The 20812-nt window shown below is 41.8% G+C and overlaps 1 protein-coding gene across 1 annotated transcript in view; it reads right to left on the bottom strand.

Moving 5' to 3' along the window:
* The window catches only part of MEI1 (meiotic double-stranded break formation protein 1), a 70731-nt gene that overhangs the window by 31889 nt on the left and 18030 nt on the right, over window positions 1-20812 (bottom strand). Inside the window, exons 12-19 of the mRNA XM_008702939.2 lie at window positions 17685-17799; window positions 16717-16808; window positions 15758-15899; window positions 13744-13855; window positions 11730-11790; window positions 10629-10726; window positions 7879-8047; window positions 2120-2267 (exon numbers count right to left, since the gene is read on the bottom strand). Coding sequence (XP_008701161.1) covers window positions 2120-2267; window positions 7879-8047; window positions 10629-10726; window positions 11730-11790; window positions 13744-13855; window positions 15758-15899; window positions 16717-16808; window positions 17685-17799 — 937 coding nt within the window. The remainder of the gene's footprint in view (window positions 1-2119; window positions 2268-7878; window positions 8048-10628; window positions 10727-11729; window positions 11791-13743; window positions 13856-15757; window positions 15900-16716; window positions 16809-17684; window positions 17800-20812) is intronic.

Here is a 20812-nt window from a genome sequence, read left to right as displayed (position 1 = left end):
TCACCACTTCCTCTACTACCTCTTGCCCGCATTACTGTTGTAACCTCCGAACTCGTTTCTGCATTTCCACCTCGTACCCTTTTGGTCTCTTGTCCTAGAAGCCAGAGTCATCTTTTTTAAATTCAGCCATGAATCAAACTATGGGACTATAAGAGATCAAGAAAGAAATAAATTTAAAGAGAAAAGAAAAGCATCAAAGACTGAGCCCTGGGGCATAACACTTAGAGGTCAGCGAGATAAGAGAAAATCGGCAAAAGACACTGAGACAGAACTGCCAGAGACATAGGAGAAAAATCAGGAACACATAGCATTCTAGATGCCAAATAAAGGCAATGTTTCAAAGAAAAGAGATGCTGTTGATAGGTCAAGTAAGATAATGACAAATATTGATTACTGGCTTTAGTCATGTGTCTGTTACTGATAAGTGCATTTTCAGAGATGTGGTAATGTTGAAAGCCTAACTGCGGTAGCTTCAAAAGCAAATGGGAAAGCAGGAAGTGTATACAAACTTAAAGCATCTTGGCATAGTAGAAAACCCAAACTCTGCCAAAGACTACTAGGGTTGTGTCCAAAGGACTCAGGAGCTACCCTGAATAGGCTCCCACTGACCAAAGATAGGACAATTGGAGCTTCAAAAGGGTAATAACTACATTGGATTGAAACACATCAACTATTTTCAAATCCATGAATTCATAATGACACTAAAAAAATCTCTTTCGTTCCTTTTGAGGAATGCTAGAAAACCAACTCATTTCTTGTAAAAACTGTAATTAAAAGGAAAGAATCAAACATTCAACCTATGCTTCTTATATCATCTACCATTCAGAGTAACTGAATAGTTGATGAAGGGAAAAAAGTTTCCTTTTATGCAAGTATCCCAGTTAATAAACAAAGACTGAATGACAGAATTAGGGTGTTATTATTTTGCAACCCCTAATGAATTAATAGTGGGAAATGATCACCAATGGTTTCAAGTATCACCAAAAAAGAGACAATGGGGGGCGCCTGGGTGGCTCAGTCATTAAGCATCTGCCTTTGGCTCAGGGCACGATCCCAGCGTTCTGGGATTGAGCCCCACGTCAGGCTCCTCCGCTGGGAGCCTGCTTCTTCCTCTCCCACTCCCCCTGCTTGTGTTCCCTCTCTCGCTGGCTGTCTCTCTCTGTGTCAAATAAATAAATAAAATCTTTAAAAAAAAAAAGAGAGAGAGAGAGAGAATGAATATTGTATATCCAGGTATCTCACTTGAAAACTCAAACACTTCAACTACAACTTTCTGCTTCCGTTCAAATTAAACCAGGTCTGCTTATATCATGTTTGCCCCAACAGTAATCAAAAAGATGGGGTGCCTAGCTGGTTCAGTTGGAGGAGTGTGTGGCTCTTGATCTCGGGGTTATGTTTGAGCCCCATGTTGGGTGTAGAGATTGCTTAAATAAATTTTTAAAAAGCTTTAAAAAAAAGGAAGCAAAATTATTAGTCAGTGAAGAAAGAGTATCCTTAGGTTGAGGCTGAACTGTCCATATCGAAAGAATAGAAGCAATCTTCAATGAAAGAGGCTAGAGATTAAGTGATGAATCAGGTAAGTCCTTGATCTATAAGAATTTATAAAGAATCTAGAAAGAGAAAACTTGTATACACACAATCACTGTCAAAGCGATCCAAGATCAGCCTGACTGACAATGTTCTGGGTCCCAGAAACCCACTTTTGTTAGATAAACTGTTAACAAAAGGATATACCTCACACTTCTCTCCTCAAACTAGAGGTGGTACTAAGAAAAGAGCCTTGGGAGTTGGTCAAGTCTAAATTGGAGTCCTGGCTCCCCCATCAGTTGATTGTGTGACCTATAAAAAGTTACTTTAACCCAAGTCTTTTTTTTTTCTTATCTGTAAAAAATGGAAATAATAATCTTTACCTCTCAGGACTGTCCAGAGAATTCACTAAATCTGAATGTGTCAGCCCCCTCCCCCTCCCCATTCCACCAAGACTCTCCCTCTCTTCCTCTCTATCTATCTCTCTCTGCCACCTACCTTCTCTCTATATATATCACCATGGTCTCTCAAGGAGCCATGATGAAAAGGGGTGCAGCAGGAGGAGGAAGAGCTCCAGGCATTTTGGTCATACCTCATCTAATGCACCATCTTTGTCCTGGCAGATTGCAAGCAGATAGATGGAGGCTCTGAAGATCACCAGTGGAGGGCGCTCACCCTGGTCCTGTAGAGACAGGAGGAAGCTTTGCACAGCCACGAACAATTCTGCTTCTGAGACAAACCTGTCGACCAAGGAGACTCTGAGTGAAAAAGACAGAAATGGCTATCCTGCCTTGCCACGTTCTGTCTTGCCACATCCTCCCTCTTCCTTCTGTCTTTCGGCCCCAGCATGTCCATGGCCTAATGACACCCCGCACAAAGAGCATGCTACATATACTTACAAGACATTGTCATACATGCATAACACAAGGTTCTACGCTTTGTACAAGTCCCTGTTAGGGGCCAGAGACTCCTCACTCACAATTAGGAGGTGAAGCGTCTGCCGACTAGACTAGCACTATTAAAAAGAAGGATGCTACTTCTGGGGTTTCGGAGTCCCTCTTTTGGCCACCAGTCCACTCCTCTTTATCATTGGTGTGTTCAGTGGGCTACTTTCTGGGGAAGGGATTTGTCTATGCTTGTACATGCAAGGGCAATAGGGGTGAGAAGGAGACTGATTTTTTTGATAAAATACAAAAGGCATATACCCTATTATACATTTTGAATTTTCTACCATGAGTATCTCTCACCTATCAGATTAAGTTCCTAAAAAAAGTAAACATTTTAAAATGGGTAATACTAAATACAAATAATGTCCTAGAACAGAAAAGAGACAGTAGAGGAAAAACTAGTGAAATTCAACAAGAATGCCAAGACCATTCAATGGGGGAAAGAACAAGCTTTTCAAACAAATGGTCCTGGCAAAACTGGATATGCAAAAGAATGACATTGTTCCCTCACTTAACATGATATAAAAGAATATTCCCCAAATGGGTCCAGACCTAAAACTATAAAACTTCTAGAAGAAAACATAAAACAAAAGCTTCACAACATCAGATTTGGCAGTGGTTTTTTTGGATATGACAGGAAAGGCACAGATAACAACCACAGAAAACAGACAAATCGACTGATGGTTTTTAATTTCTGTGCATCAAAAGATACTGTCAACAGAGTAAAAAGGCAACCCACAGAATGGGAAAAAATATTTGCAAATCATGTATCTAATAAGGGATTAATATTCAGAGTAAATAGAGAATTCCTAAATCTCAATAACAACAAAACTTGCTGATTCAAAAATGGGCAAAGGACTTGAATAGACATTTCTCCACAGAAGACATACAAATGTCCAATAAGCACATGGAAAGATACTCAACATCAGTAATCATTAGGGAAATACAAGTTAAAACTATAAGAAAATAACCTCACATTCATTAGGATGGCCACTGTCAAAAAGTAGAAGATAACTAGCGTTGGCGAGGATGTGGAGAAATCGGAACCCTTGTGCACCATTGGCGGGAATGTAAAATAGTACAGCTGTTGTGAAAAAGAGCACGGCATTTCCTCAAAAAATTAAAAATAGAACTATCAGATGTTCCAACAATCTGTGTATATACCCAGAAGAATTGAAACCAGGGTCTCAAAGAGATATTTGTACACCCACATTCACAGCAGCATTATTCACAACACCAAAAGGTGGAAGCAACTCAAGCGTCCATCGATGGACAAATCTATAAGCAAAATGTGGTGTATACATACAATGGAGCATTATTCAGCATAAAAAAGGAAGGAAATTCTGACATGCTACAGGACGGATGAATCTTGACAACACTGTGTTAAGTGAAATAAGCCAGTCACTTATAGGATTCTACTTACAGGAAGTACTTAGAGTCGTCAAAATCATTGGGACAGAAAGTAGAATAGTGGTTGCCAGGGGCTGGGAGGGGGAAATGGAGAGTTATTCAACAGGTACAGAATTTTACTTCTGCAAGATGAAAAGCATTCTGGAGATGAATGGTGGTGATGGTAGCACAACAATATTAATGTACTTAGTACCCTGAACAGTACACTAAAAATGGATAAGATGTAAATGTTATGTTTGTGTATTTTACCATAATAAAAAATGGAAAAAATATCAATGTACCAAGTGTCCTAGTTTGATAAATGTACCATAGTTATGTTAACATTAGGAGAAAATTAGTGAAGAATTCTCTGTATTCTTTGCAACTTTCCTATAAATCTATAATTACTCTGAAGTAAAATGTTTATTTAAGAGATAAAAATAAAATGGATAGGTACAATTTATACATTACACAGCTACTAAAAGTATGAGGTAGACCTATTTATACATGTACTAACATGAAAAGACCTCCAAGATATATTGTTAGGTTAAAGGACAAATTGAAGACTTTGTATAATATCCCATTCTGTATACTGGAAAAAAGAAGCATATGTGTGTTTGTTGATGCACAGACAAGTTCACACAGGACACCTAACAGTAGTTAATGCTGGCAGGTGTATGGAAATGTATTTTATTTTAACTTTATACCCAACTATTTTACTTGCATATTTACATGACTTGAAAAAAAACATTCAAAGAATCACATGGGCAGTAATCAAAGCAGTAAGGTATTGGCATAAAAACAGACACATAGACCAATGGAATAGAACAGAGAGCCTAGAAATAATGCCATGCATATATAGTCAATTAATTTACAACAAAGGAGCCAAGAATTACAATGGGGAAAACATAGTCACTTCAATAAGTGGTGTTGGGAAAATTGCACAGCCACATGCAAAAAAAAAAAAAAAAAAAGTGGACCACTATCTTACACCATACACAAAAATTGACTCAATATGGATTAAAGACATGAATTAAGACCTGAAACGATAAAACTTCTAGAAGAAAACATAGGCAGTAAGCTACCTGACATTGGTCTCGGGGATGATTATTTTAGATCTTATACTGAAACCAAAAATAAACAAATGGGACTATTTCAAACTAAAAAGCTTCTTCAAAGCAAAGGAAACCATCAACAAAATGAAAAGGCAACATACCGAATGGGAGAAAAATCTTTGCAAATCATATATCTGATAAAAAGTTAATACCCAAATATAAAAAGAACTCATACAACTCAATAGCAAAAAAATTTTTTTTAAAATAAGTCTAATTTAAAAATGGGCAGAGGGGGTGCCTGGGTGGCTCAGTTGGTTAAGTATTTGCCTTTGGCTCAGGTCATGATCCCAGAGTCCTGGGACCAAGCCCCACGTCAGGCTCCCTGCTTGGTGGGGAGCCTGCTTTTCCCTCTGCCTGCTATTCCCCTTGCTTGTACTCTCTCTCTCTCTCTGTCAAATAAATAAATAAAATCTTAAAAAATAAAAAATAATAAAAATGGGCAGAGGATCTGAATAGACATTTTTCCAAAGAAAACAGGCAGATGACCAACAGGTACATGAAAAGATGTTCAACATCACCTATCAGCAAGGAAATGTAAATCTAAACCACAATGAGGTATCACCTCACACCTGTTAAATGGTGATTATCAAAAAGACAAGAAAAAACAAGTGTTGGCAAGGATGTGGAGAAAAGGGAACACATGAGCACTGTTGGTGGGAATGTAAATTGGTGCACCCACTATGGAAAAGAGAATGGAGTTTCCTCAAAAAATTAAAAACAGAACTACCTTATGATCCAAAAATTCTACTTCTGAGTATTTATCTGAACTCAAAAAGATATGTACACCCCCATGTTCACTGCAGCACTATTTACTACGGCCAGTAGAGCATGGAAAAAACCTAAGTGTCCATTAGTGGATGAAGAGATAAAGAAAATGTGGTATGTACATACACACAATGGAATATTACTCCACCATAAAAAAGGGGAATCCTGCCATTTGTAACAACATGGATTGACCTTAGGGCATTAGGCTAAGAGAAATAAGTCAGATAAAGAAAGAAAAATACTTTATGATCTTTCTTATATGTGGAATCTTATAAAAACAAAACAAAAAACTGAACTCATAGATAAAAATAACAGATTGGTGGCTGCCAGAGGTGGGAGTTGGGAGTGGGCAAAATGGGTGAAGGAGGTAAAAAAGTACAAACTTCCTGTTTTAAAATAAACAGACCTGGGGGATGTAATGTACAGCATGGCGACTCCAGTTGATAATACTGTACTGCACATTTGAAGATTGCTAAGATAACAAATCGTAAAAGTTCTTAACACCAGAAAAAAATGTGCAACTATATGTGGTAATGGATGTTAACTAAACTGACTGTGATTATTATTTTGGAATATATACAAATATCGAATCATTATGTTGTATACTTGAAATTAATAAGTCATATGTCAATTATATCTCAATTTTAAAAAAGGTCAAGTGATTTTCAGTGAGGGTGCCAAGACAATTCAGTGTGGGGAAGAACAGCCTTTTTAACATGTGATGCTGGAACATCTACATAAGCCACATACAAAAAATGAAGTACTGATACATGCTACAGATATTGTGCTAACTGGATGAGTCTCAAAAACATTATGCTAAGTGGAAGCCAGACACAAAAGGTCATTGTATATCCATCTATAGGAAATATTCAGAGTAGGTAAATCCATTGAGACAGAACACAGACTGTTGGTGCCAGGAGAAGGAACAGGGAGTGAATGCTTGGTGGGTACGAGGTTTTATTCTGGAGTGATGGAAATGTTTTGGAACTACAGAGGTGGTGTTTGCACAACACTGTGAATATATTAAATGCCACTGAACTGTTAACTTTAAAATGGTTAATTTTATGTTATGTGAGTTTACCTCAATAATTTTTTTTTAAGCTTAAGGAATAACAGTCCTTTCATTTTGAAATTTAAATAAATTGTACAGTAATTTGTTTTTTTTAAAGAGACAGGGGAGGGGCAGAGGGAGAGGGAGAGAGAGAATCTTAAGCAGGCTCCACACCCAGCACAGAGCCTAGTGCAGAGCTAGATCTCAGGACCCCGAGATCAGGATCTGAACTGAAACAAGTCAAATGCTTAACGGACTGCACCACCCAGGTGCCCCCTAAATTGTATAGTAATTTATTTTTTTTGCATGAAATAGAAATAGAAATATTGTTCATTTTTATTGCTGTATAGTATTACATTATAAGTCACAATTTATTTATTCATTCTACTGTTGGACATTTGGCTTGTTTCCAGTTTTTTTTAATAATAATTTTTATTATGTTAGTCACCATACAGTACATCCCTAGTTTTTGATGTAAAGTTCCATGATTCATTTTCAAAAAATATTTTACTTATTTGAGAGAAAGAGATAGCCAGAGAGGGCTAGTACAACTTGCAGGGAGGGGAGGGGCAGGGGGAGAGGGGAGGGGGGAGGGGGAGAGGGGAGATGGGAGGGGGGCAGAGAGAGAGGAAGGGCAGAGGCAGAGGGAGAAGCAGGTTCCCCACTGATCAGGGAACCTTCCCCAGGGCTCAGGGCTCAATCCCAAGACCCTGGGATCATGACCTGAGCCAAAGGCAGACACTTAACCAACTGAGCCACCCAGGTGCCCCTGTATAGTAATTCTTAAAACCAAAGTAAACCACTAAAATTTTTTTTTTATGCACAAACAATACTTTTTAAGGATATTTTAAGTCTCATTAGCATTCTAGGCCTCTGCTCTCAACACTGTGACTACCCACCTGCCTTAACCCTCCTCCAATATGTGAGCCCCTCAGGAATACAACCCATTTCTCACTTATCTCTGTGTCCCCAGTGCCCAGCACCAGGCTTGGAGCAGATGCCTCTGTGACTATTTATGGAACTTAATCGGGCTACAGATGTGGGTCCCAGGATACAATGCCAGCCACTGGCATTGAACACTGACCTATCCTCGTAGATGTAGGCCAGGTAGAAGAGGAGCAGGATGCAGTACTGTCTCTGGCGAGCAGTTCCCTCCACATACTGGCGATCTGACAGGAAGGCAAGGCTTTCGGGGCTCCTGCTGCTTATCTGGGGCAGCCCATGCTGCAGGAATGCAGACACTGCAGAGAGTTCTAGGGAGGAAACAAGCAGGAGAACGCCACACAGAGAACACAGGAAACCAGGTAATTAGCACATGAGTACCTACTACATGAAGAGTACTGCACAGGATAGCAGGGTACATGCAGGATAAAAGGAAATCAGAGCTTCCTATTCCTTTATACAGCTTTCAGCCGGCCAAGAGGGACTAAAGGTAACATGTGGAAGAACATGGATACAATCCTTCATTCATTCATTGACAAACGTTCATTGAGTGGCTACTCTAGGCCAGGCTGTGACACACAGGCCCTAGCTCCAGGAGCTTGTGGCTGAGAAAAGACAGATAATGAGACAGTTACAGGACATGCAATCAAGTACTCTGTTCAAGTGTGGAAGAGGGTGTGACTCATACCACTGAGGACAAGCTCAAAAAGGAGGGAACTGTGGAAGGTAAGCAGAAAACAGGCAGAAAAGTGAGGGCAGAGAATCCTAGGCACAGGAAGCAAGGTGTTCAGAGGCCCAGAGGCATAAGAGGACATGTTTAGGGTGCGGCAAGGAATTCAGTCTGACCGAACCTGCCATGAATAGATGTGGAGTGTCAGGAGTTGCAAAACTATGTGATGTAATTTGTAGTTTGAATGCTGAGTAAAGAATTTGGATTTCATCCTGAGAACATAGCTCCTATGAAACCTCTGTTTCAGAAAAGAAAGGGTATTTTAATACCAAAAGTGTATGAAAGGAAAAGATTTCAGAGCTTAAACTTTGAATAAAGTCAACTTTATAGAAAATTCACTATATTACCCTTATTTTCCACATTTCACCATGGATCAGAGGAACCTTCATCACTGTCTGACAGTACCCCACAAACTGATGTTTGGGGACTACAGCTGAAAGCTAGGGTGTTAGGATGATAAGACTTGGTTTTCGGATAGATCTTTCCAGCAGTGGATGGAGAGACTGGTTGGAAGATGAGAAACTGAAAGCAGGGGGCCAAGTTAGAGGTCAAGTGAAGAGTCTGTCCTGCCAGTGCAGTGGACTTAGGGCCAAGTATTGAGGGTGAGGATGGAGAATGTGCACAGCAATTTGATAGCAGAGCCAGATCACATCTCCTAATCCTAAGTTTAGTGATTTTTCCACCAAAGCACACTATGACCATTATCATAAAAATGAAACTAATACCCTTGAGTTTCATACATCCACCCGCCCTTTCTCTTGATATATAAAAGAAAGAAGCAGTCTGCATGTAAGTAAGGTCTGCTGTTCTTCCTGGTGCTCTGAGATTTGACAAGGCCTCAGGGTCTAAAGAGGCAGGTATGTGGGGCTCCTCCTATTCCCAAAAAAGAGGGTGCTGTCAGCAGCAGCGGGGCTAGCACAGTGAGCACAAAAGGTGCTGTGCAGCTGCTGCCACCATGACCTTAGGCACCAACCATGGCAGAAGTAGTTGTGCTAATCTCTCTGCAGGCCAGACCGCACCTCAACAATCAGAGAGCAGGACACCAGGCAGAGAGGAGTGGCTGCTATAGTGAGAAAACTAGGAGCCAAGCCACATTGGAAGGAATGAAAATGTTCACCTGGGCTTCTGTCTCCGTCAGCACAGTGTTGGAGAAAAAAGAAAAGAAGTGAGGTTTAGGAAGTGGGGGGACATGACACATCTTCATAAATGTAAAAAGAGGAAACATGCCCAGCACCACAAAGAAGGTAATATATTTGCTGAATGAATGAATAAAACAATGATTAAATTGTTTTATGTTATACCAAAAAGAGGTCTAGGATAGAGGAACTCCATGGGGCAGAGAACATGTCGTAATTATCACCATATCCACAGCAGCACTGAGGCCTCCCTGGCATGTAGCAGAAGCTCAATGACTATTCAACAGAGGGAAAAACTTCAGCTCTCAGCCCTCCATCTACTGTTCTCGCTGCCTACACTCTACATGTGCCTCCTTTATCTTACTCAGCCCTCTGCTAACACACCACCTACTCACAGAGGCCTTCCCTGACCCCCTATCCAACATGCATCTTCTCCCTCCAACATTCTCTATCCCTTTTCCCAGTTTTATTGTTTTCATAGCAACTATTCATTTCTGACATTGTATCTATGTGTTTATTGTCTACCTCTCTCATTCCATGAGGACAGGACTTTGGAACTCTATCACTGGAAAGAGGCACCTGAAAAGAGGCTGGCACACAGCTGATGCTCAAGAAATATTTCTTAAATGAAGAAACAAAGAAATGGAACGGGCCATTCCAAGTATTTTGAGCAGAAGTCTCTGGAGGTAACAAGCTGAGAGCAAAACGCCTAGCGTAAGGGACATTATAGAGGAGATGGCCAGCGTGAGGAACTGGGCTTGATAAGCTTTGGAGTCTTTCTCAACCCTTAGAGTCTAAGGGTCCAGGAACCTTGGATTCTATTGTTCTCTGATTCTATTATCTCATCTCCCTAGGTGTTAGCCCCAATCCCACCATTCCATGACTCCATGGTTCCTCTGGGCAGCTTCTACCAAAGAGGTCATAATTATTGTGATATTGACTCACTACCCAGCCAATCAACAAAGGCATCCAGACTGTAAAAACATCACTACAGACTTGATGAGTGGTCAAGCTGCAGCATCTTACCTTCTTGGGAAGGTGGTGCTGTCTTCTCTGGAGCTGAGAGGAGGTTGAGGGTCATGTAGTAGAGGAAACTGGAACACACCTGATTTAGGGCTGAGTGACTTAGAGGGGAGAGAGGAAGAGAGAGGACATTGCGACTTTGGCTGGGACAGCATTATCCCTGCCATATACTGGGACACCACTGTCTTGTGACAGAGCCTAATGAAATTCTAACCATGGCCCTGGAAGAAGAGTTCTGGAGATAGCTGTGAATAATTAACATGGAACCTGCTGCCACAGCTATAACTTAGGCACATACGCACTCACTAAGATTTAAAACTGAAAAAATAAATCAAGGAGGGCTACCGAACTTCAACTTAACAAAACATACAAACAAAAACAAGTGCTCCTAGGCCAGGAAAAGGCTTGGGAGTACTAAGGGGAAAAAAGGAAGCTACTGAACCCAAGACAGGTAATCAAGGAGAACTACAAACATCCACAATTGTGACTTTGAATCCAGACGGATCCCTGTATTTGTATCCCCTCCTGAAGGTTGGGTGTTCTACTCAGATATATGCAAGGAGACCTAGCTACTACATTGTGGTCACCGTGCAGGCTGTAGCAGTAACAAATGGGATCTGCCAAGTAAGTGCAGAGACAGGTGGCAAATCAGAAATGGGAAGGAAGAGAAGGCTACTCTAGAAACATAACAAGACAGAGACTCAAGTCTACTTTGAACAAGAGATTTTCTCCTCTGGAAATGCTGGGCTGACAGCAACTAGAACATGACTCTTTCTCTGTGGACATTTCTTTCATTACCCTCTCAGGGCTTCCATTTCCCCATTTGAAAATGAGGGGTTAGACAAATGATCACCAAGAGCCTTTCCAGTTTTGACATAACAGGTGCCCATCCAAGTATGACATGAAATGAATGTTTCAGCAGAATCAGATTAAATAAAAGCTACAGAAGCACGCCCAGTTCATACCACCAGCTGCTGAGCAATTCTGACACTGTGTCAATTCCCTCATGGTCCTATGACTAAACCATACCAGTCAGAAATTTCCACTTGTCCAGTCAAGGACACTGGCCCCTTGGCCACTAATTTTGCCTGAGACCATACATACCTCAGGCTGCCGCAGAATCTGGCCTTCAGTTCCAGGGTTAGTCGTATGAAAGATGAGGAAGCTTGGGACAAGTGGGAGGAAAGCAGAGAGCAATTTCAACCAGACTTATTACATGCTCATCCTGGCCCATACTGATCACATCCTCTACTGCCTTCCCAAACCAAATCCTCTTCTAGTGAGCCCCCTCTCGATAAAAATCACCACCATCCACCTAGACGGCAGCCACAACCCAAGGCATTACCCTGAGCTGTCCCCTCTCCCTCCTGCCCCACATCCAGCTGTGGCACACCCCCCAACACTGCCTTAGCTCCTATCACCAACCCAAGTTAATGCAAGAGGTTGAACTATTTTCTCCTGTCTTGCGTCCCTCTAACTCATGGTTCACACCAAACCAAAAAGGATCTTTCTAAAACAGAAATCCGGGCCTATCACTCCTCTTCTTTAAGACTTGAAGCTCCTAGGATAAAGTCCAAATTCCTCACATGGCCAACAAAGCCCTGTATGACCAAGCCCTGGCTACTCCTCTGTGGTAGACCTTCCACTATATGCTATGGGGCAGGAATAAAAGGCAAGGCTTTAAATGATAATGATAAGAGGCAAGTATTACAGAGATTCAGAGAGCAGGCTCCAGAGCCAGATTCCCTGAGTTTGAATCCTGGGTACACCACTGCCAGTGCAATCTTGGGCAAGTTATTCAACCTCTCTGAGTTTCAGTATGCTCCTCCATAGAATGAAGACAATCATAGTACATGCTTCCTAGGATTTTTCTGAGAACTAAATGAATTAATACATTTAACCACTTGAAACAGTATCTGACAGGGGCGCCTGGGTGGCTCAGTTGGTTGAGCATCTGACTCTTGATTTCAGCTCAGGTCATGATCTCGGGGTCCTGGGATCAAGACCTGCAGATTCCCTCCTTAGTGGGGAGTCTGCTTGTCTCCTTCTCCCTCTACCCCTCCTCTTGCTCATGCATGCTCTAAAATAAATAAATAAATCTTAAAAAAAAAAAAAAAAACAGTATACAGGGATGCCCGGGTGGCTCAGTTGGTAAAGTGTCTGCCTTCGGCTCAGGTCATGATTTCAGGGTCCTAGGATCGAGCCCCACATCTGGCTCCCTGCTCAGTGGGAAGTCTGCTTCTCCCTCTGCCTCTCCTCCTGGCTTGTGCTCTCTCACACACATGCACTCTCTCTCTCTCTCTCTCTCAAATAAATAAATAAACAAACAAACAAACAAATAGTATCTGACAATAGTAAGAGTGTAATAAATGTTGTCATTGGTTATCAATTACTACTACCTTTCTCTCTCTTCCCTTTCTGTTTTTGGCTGTTTTCCCCTTCCCATTCTCACCATCACTAATACTTTCTAAAGAAAATAAAGGAGTCTCTGACTCTGACTCCTGGGCTTATTCTGCAGTTAGAAGTATTTACAGGGTGACAACTGGAGAAGTGAGAAAGGAAGGTTTACACTTGAGAGGAAAAAATGACTAGTGAGAGAAGAAAATAAACAGATGCAAGAAGGCCTGGAAAAGGCTGAGGGAGTCGAGAGCCACCGGGTTCGATTTTAGGAAGGCAGTTCAGTGTACAGCTAGACAGCAGCTTTCACACGGAGTGCCAACCCCTCTGCCCCTGGAAGGCATCTGGAAGTATGTGGGGACGTTTTTCAGGTGTCACAATGACTGAGGGTACTTCTGACACTCAGCACTCAGGAGTCAGAGATGCTAAACATCTTGTGAGGTCTGAGGGAATATCAAGTATGGAGAGCAATCTGGAAAGACGTGTGTTGTGGGCTCTGAACTGGAACCTCCTTGACATTCTTAGAGAAGTATCAATAAATTTGAGAACTTACTTTAAGTATCTTTGGTGGTTGGATGGTATTTCCTTCCACTCAACACTGGGCAGAATACGGATACTGACTCTGAGTGATTACATACATCTCCTGCCCACGGGTTATGCTCTCTTTGGATACTCTGAGCATCTGCCTCCCTCCCAACTTCCACACTTGCCTGCCGCCTACCGAGCTTCTTGGAGAACTTCTCCTTCATGTGGGGAACGATGACAAAGAGGCTGTGTAGAATCGAGAGGAAAACTTCCATCAAGTTTGGGTGGGTGGCCTGCTCTGAGTGCCTCTGCAAAGAACCAGGAGGGAGAACACAACCCACCAGGACTGAGCCTCTGAAGAAGAAAGCATCAGCAAAACTGGCATCAAATCTTGCAACAACAGACTAACCCCTTTCACTCGAAAAGCACAAGAATAGCTCGGAAACCTAAAGTCACAAGCCTGCCTTCAAGGCTTATATCCACCACTTAATAAGTTGTGTAAGACACATTACCTCTCTGGGTCTCTGTACCAAAAAGAGTAAAACAGAAATAACAAGACCTAGCTCCCGGAAACAAATGAGATCTGATGTGTAAAAAGTACTTTCTAAACTATAACACAGAGTGACACTCAAGTTTCTTTTTTTTTTTTTTTTAAGTAGGCTCCACACCCAACATAGGGCTTGAACTCATGACCCTAAGATCAAGAGTCAAGTGCTCTACCGACAGCCAGCCAGGCACCCCTCCCTGACACTCAAGTTTCTATGACTACAGCCATCAGTAAAAATGATATAGTTTACAAACCATCTTCACATTTATTTTTCATTTGACCTCTGAACACACCAGTCATGAGGTGGCCTGATGTAGCAGACAGAGCTCTGGATTAAGAGTAGACAAACCTGGGTTCCAGATCAAGCTCTGCACAAGGTCACTGTGTGCCCAGGGGTCAGTTACCCGCTCCCCTCTCAGTGTCTCACTTCCCTACCTGTAAAAGCTGGGGTCTCAGAGACATGGTTCTTATAGATACCTCTCCTTTGGTTTTTAAATTTTTAAAAATGTTTTTATTTAGAAAGGTAATACATGCTCCTTCAAGAAAATGTATAAAATACAGAAAAGTAGAAAGCAAGAATAATATAATTCTATCAACTAGTTCTAGATCTGATTCTAACACTTTGTAAGTCTAGGAAGAGGATAAAGCAGATGAGGAAACCAACGTGAACTGCCCAAGTGTTACTGCTAGTGAGTGCCAACCAGAGCATGCGTGCAGCCCATGGCTCCGGACGGTTACCCACCTGGAGGCCCAGCGTGCTGCCTCAAGAGGCTTCTTCTAAGAGGTCTCTGCCTCCAGAACCAGAGGATGCCTCCCTCTTCCCACCTACTGTTCCCAGGTGTTTGGAGGTGCCCCGACTAAAAGGCACTTTGCGGGCTCACACGATGTCCAAACCTCAAAGAGGACAGGACTCACCCAAAGTCAGCCGGGCAGTCAGCCACCCTGAACCCAGCTCTTCCTACCACCCCCATCTCAAGTCAGCTCAAAACGAAGCTCTTTTGGACCAGGTCTCTCTTCGGAGTGGCCAAATCTCATTTTACAAAATACGTGTGTGTTCCTTAGTGAAGACTGAATCACAGACATTCACCACAGTTCTTTACTAATCAAAAGGACACATGGGTTCAAATCTCAGCACTGTCATGCACTTTCTTTACAACTATTGGAACATGACAACCTCATCTTTAAATTGGGATAATTATAGCACCCATCTCACACAGTCACTGGGATGATCAAATTAGGTAATGAATGTGAAGCATTTATCACTCCATAAACACTACCTATTTATTATTTTATTATTATTGCTTTCTACTTTTTCTTGAGAGGCATCTGTTAGTGTATAATGAAACACCATACTTTGGGGTTTTTTGGGGTTTGGGGTGTTTTTTTTTAAGATTTAAAAAAAATTTTAAAGTAATTTCTACACCCGACGGTGGGCTCGAACCCACAACCCCAAGGCCAAGAGTCACACACTCCACCGACTGAGCCAGCCAGGCTCCCCTGCACTTTCTTTTTAAAACCAAAGGAAAGGTGTCTGAAAAACAATACCACGGAGATCCTCAGAAGGTCCAGTTGAGTACTCGAAGCCTGTGTCTCTTGGCCTGGCTCAGTCTCACATCCTTCACCTACCCAAACTTCATGTTATCTGTGGCTCAGGGGAACCCACCATCACCATGGGGATACAAAGGGAGTCACAGGCACTGAGAAGAAATTCTGAGAAGGCCTCCAAAGTGTCTTCCTTCTCAGCACTAGGAGCTGTGAATGGATTCTCCTGGGCTGAAGGCTCGCTCTGGAATTCCACAGCCAACCTAAGAAATCAATGTGTGAGTATATCATTACCTATACAACATAAAGGTTAGAAGCACCCTCCCAGAGGGACGCCTGAGCTCAGGGTTCTGAGAAAGTATCCCCATCAGCAGATCTGGAGAAAATTCAAAAGCCTCAGTGATGGAGGACCTGGTCCTTGGCGACCCCTCCAGCTGCGTGCTCCCCACCCCCTCTCCCGTGTATTATTATGACATGACTCTTCGACCCTACTCCGTGTACTTCCCTGAACATATCATGCTACTTGCTGTTTCACGTCTCTTTGCCTTTATGAATGCTGTTCTCTCTAGGAATGCCTTCCCCAGATTTGTGACAACCTAAGGAATTCCACATATATACACAAAACTGCCTCTTCCCCAAGAGACTGTAAGCTCCTTGTGGGCAGGAGTCAAACTGACCTTAACTTTCTACTCCCACTGTCTAGCCACAGGCCTGACACAGAGTAGATTCAAAAAACATTCGTTACTGTGAATTAAATTAGTCCAATAAGCATTCAGCAAACACCTATAGGGCTTCAGAAAGAGGAACAAGGCTGAATAAGACAGAACCTCATTGTACAGTAACGAAAACTTCGCCAGGAGGGAATCTTTATAAACCTCCTACTCTAGCTCCTCCTCCTCAAACCTTCTCTACACACTCCTCCCCACACACACATCCCCAACCTCTGCCCCAGCCAAAGTGCTCTCAGTATGCAGCAAAGCATCAGAAATCAAGTATTGCTTCTAGAACTTCACCCTTAGACTGATCCTTTTCCATCTCCACCCTCCATAATACTGCCTCGGACCACAGAAGGTCCCTCACCTGCAGGCATTTCTAAATCCCTCCAGAGTACTCAGGAGGAACTTTCCCCTTCGAAGAATGGCCTTCTCTGAATCCCTATTGGAGGCATGGCCCTGAAGTGAGAAGGAGAGAGGGGCATCTATTAGTCAAGTACCTACTCTGTGTCCCAATCTGTGCTTGGAGGACCACAGATCTCTTCCTTTCTCACTGGAGTCTGGCGTTCCCATACACCAACACTTTCCAGGGGATCTTGATTATATCCTCAAAAATCTAGTCATCTAATAGCTCTTTTAAAAAAATGGCAGAAGGGGGAACATTAACTATCTGTCTCCCTGTGAACCACAGGACTGGCTCTTGTTCTATTATATGCAGAAAGCTGTCACAGGCTGGTAGACATTAGCCTAACTGGTTCTAATGCCCAAATTAGTTGCTCAAAGCGCATGAAAATCCCACCCCATCCAGTGTGATAAGCTTAGTTTTCAAAGTTAATTTTGAAAGACATAACCAGCATTCATATTACCTATATCCTTTCTGATATTTTAAGTGATGGACAATTAAAAGCCATCAGTTTCAAAACACTGCACATTGGTAAGATTCTTTCTAAGATTCTAGTGAACTCAACCTTAAATAATTTTGTGAGCATGTTTACCATAACTGCTAGGATGACATAAAAAACAAAATGGTATGGTATAGTAGGTTTGAGAAAAAACACCCTGGGATTTACTATCCAAGCTCAGATACTTGCTAGTTTTGGACCTTAGAGAAAAAGTATTTAACCCTGTGGCTTCAGTTTCCAAATCTGCAAAGATAAGGACAGCAATTATTAAGTGTCACAGCTCTGTCATTAGGGGAGAAAAATAACATCTCATTATAGATCTGTGTGCATGAGAAAAAGCTATAAAGAGGCATACAAAGGTAAGGCAATTATCTTCTTAAAACACATTATGGCATGATCTCCAGAAGAAACAGGCTGCATGCAGTGTACTGACCAGGGGCCTCCTGTTCAGCGGGGTCTGGGAAAAATCTGCACAGCGGCTCAGCATGGCTTCAAGCAAGGCCCGCAGTTCCCTGTACTGCACAGGTGGAACACTCTGATGGTCCTTCCTGCAGCCAGAGAGACAAAGGTAAGTTTAGGGTAAGGTAAGGGTATTCCAAGATACTCTCAGGTTCTTAGGCAATGGGGGACAGTGTGATGGATCAGAACATGGGTCCGGGATCTGATCTGATAAAAATCCTTGCTCCAATATTTGTCTAGCTGCACGACTTTGTGCACATTCCACATCCTCCCTAACCCTGTTTCCTCATCTATTAAATGAGAGGTAATAGTACTTTCTTCATAAAATTATTTTAAGGATCAAATTAGATAACGTATGCCAAGCACTTAGCATGATGCTTAATAGATAGTAAGCCCTTTTAAATGACAGCTGGGACTATTATTGCTGTTATTAAGGAGACAGAGGGCTTTCTCACAGAGAAGGACCTCCTGGTGAAAAAGAAGTACTATCTAGAACTGAAGGTGCATCAAGATATGTATATGGCCACTGTCCTCCAATTAGTAATAAGCTCTCCTGGTGAAGAGAGATCAAATTTGCTCTCTGTTACCTTGGTAAGGAAAACCATGATCAATAGGGAAATGTTATCAGGACTCAGACTTTATTTCAGAACAGATAAGAACTTCCTAAGAGCCAAACTCTATAGAAATAAAGGGGAAAATGTAGGGGGAGTGAGCTCCCCATTCTTAGAAATAATAAGCAAAGACTAGAAACTAGTTTTGGAGATGCAATCATTGTGAGTATGGGGTAAATGTGGAAAGTAACACTTTGAGTCCATTCGAACTTTCATATTCCATAGATTCAGGGAGGCAAGAGTCATAGACTAGTCTAACTGCAAGCTCCAACCGGTCTCTGGCCAGCTCAGTCTTTTCATTTTACCTAAACAGAGCTAGACGCATTATAAACTGATGAGAAATATAAAAAGATGTTAAATGAATGAATGACTACTTGACAGGATATTAGGTAGTTGTATTCGTTTCCTGGGATGCTGCAACAAATTACCACAACTGCATGGCTTAAAACTGAAATTTATTCGCTCATAGTTCTGGGGGCTAGAAGTTTGAAATCAAGGTGTTGGCTCCCTCTAAAGGTTCTAGGGAAGAATCCTGCCTTGCCTCTTCGCTACTGGTGGTTGCCAGCAATCCTTGTCATTCTTTGCCTCATAGCTGCATCATTCCACTTTCTGCCTCTTCTTCACATGGCCATCTTCCCTGTGTCTGTGTTACTGTATGTCCGAATCCCCCTCTCCTTATAAGGGCACCAGTCTTTGGATTTATGAGCCTGCACAGTATGACCTCATGAATTCAACTGTATCTACAAAGGCCCTATTACCAAATAAGGTCACGTTCACAGGTTATGGGCGGGCATGAATTTTAGAGGGATGCTATTCAACCCAGTGCACCAACTAAGGAGAAATCTATGTCAACCCTCATCCCTGGGCCTTTCTTTGAACACTGAGAGTAATCTCTCGGGCCTTCTAACAGGCACTCAGTTTACTCTATATAGTTAAGTCTTGATTTTCCCTTTCCTTCTTCATTTCTAGAAGCTCTAAATTTCTATCCTACACTGATTGTCAAGCTCTGGGTCCACCATCTTTAAATTCTCTTCAGCAGTTCTCATTCCTCATTCCTCCTTCCAGTTGTGCTTCCCAGAGACCCACTGAACCACTCTACCTCAGAGGGACCATCTCGGTAAACATTCTGGGAAATTAACATGGAAAGTAAAATCATCTGAGGATTAATAATCAGCCCCCTGCTTAGCACTCTCCACAATTCTGGCCCAACCTGCTTTCCCAGTTTCTTCATGTATTGCTCGCCTTCACACAACCTGCTGGCCAGACCGGCTACTGTACCCTAAGTAACCCCTAAACTTTCCCACCCACATGGTCCTTCCACAAACCGCAATCTCTCTCATCCCTCTTAGCACAGCTCAAACATCTCCTGCCTCCTCCCTAAAAGGTGCTACCAGTCCCCCGTAGCACTGGCCTCCTGGGAGACTTCCAGTTCTACCTGGGTACCTCTAATTGACACTGCTCTTCCTCTGTACCTTTGTTACCCTGTTGGTTTACTCATCTCCCCCTCACTGGGATTCATGCCCCAGATTTAGGGATTCAAATCCAAGAAAGGACAGAGGGGGAAAAGAGACAGACTGAAGTCATTGTAATGTAAATGTTATTTTTTGTTGCCATTTTTAGAACGAACCTAGAGTCGAATCACGAATCACGACGACTTAAATATGGTTACAGAAGAGACTATAAATATTAACAACCTTTACCATGTAAAATTAAAGGTACAGCTGACTGACATTGAGAAGTAGAAGGTGGGGAGGAGAAAGGAAAAGTCAGATGCTAATAGACTCAGCTAACCAAGAAGGGAGTCAAGGGATACTGCTTGAAGTTGAGGGAAAAAGAAATACAAGTTTTAAGTATACTATTTAAAGATTTGAAGACATAAAATATTAAGTACCAAAAATTCCAGAGAAATATAGAGAAGACAAAATAATATGATCTAAATCTTGGTCTTTCTTACTGGTGACTCAGTGAATAATGTCCTAAATTGGTAAATAAAGTGACAACATATTGTTTAGATGTAGGAAGATAATCACCAGAACCAAAACCAAAATGAGTTACAGTTAGTTTCCTTTAGGAAGTGGGGACAGAGAATTGTTCTTTTTTATCATAAACCTGTATATTTTATTTTTTATTATTTGAATATATTACTTAGTTAGATTTTTAGAAGTGAAAACATGGAAATAAAAGTTATTATATAAATAAATGTTTCTTCCATTACTTTTTTCCAAGATATCAAGCATCTTGCTAAGGAATAATTTCCCATCCTGATCCTAGGATCTCTTAGTCTTACCATCCATTTTGACATCCTTCATTCATGTGCTTTCAGGACTGAGGCGTATAGTAGTGAGCAAACTGACATGGTCCCTGATCACTTGGAGATTATATTACAGTGAGGAGAGACACAAAACAAATGAATAAACAAGAACTATCAAGTGTTTGGTTGGTGCTAGAACAGCCTAATGAATGTGACCTGAATGATGGGAAGAAGCCAGTC

Source organism: Ursus maritimus, unplaced genomic scaffold (assembly GCF_017311325.1).
Source record: "Ursus maritimus isolate PB19 unplaced genomic scaffold, ASM1731132v1 scaffold_21, whole genome shotgun sequence".
Taxonomy (NCBI): Eukaryota; Metazoa; Chordata; class Mammalia; order Carnivora; family Ursidae; genus Ursus; species Ursus maritimus.
This window is presented reverse-complemented; position numbering and strand designations above follow the sequence as displayed.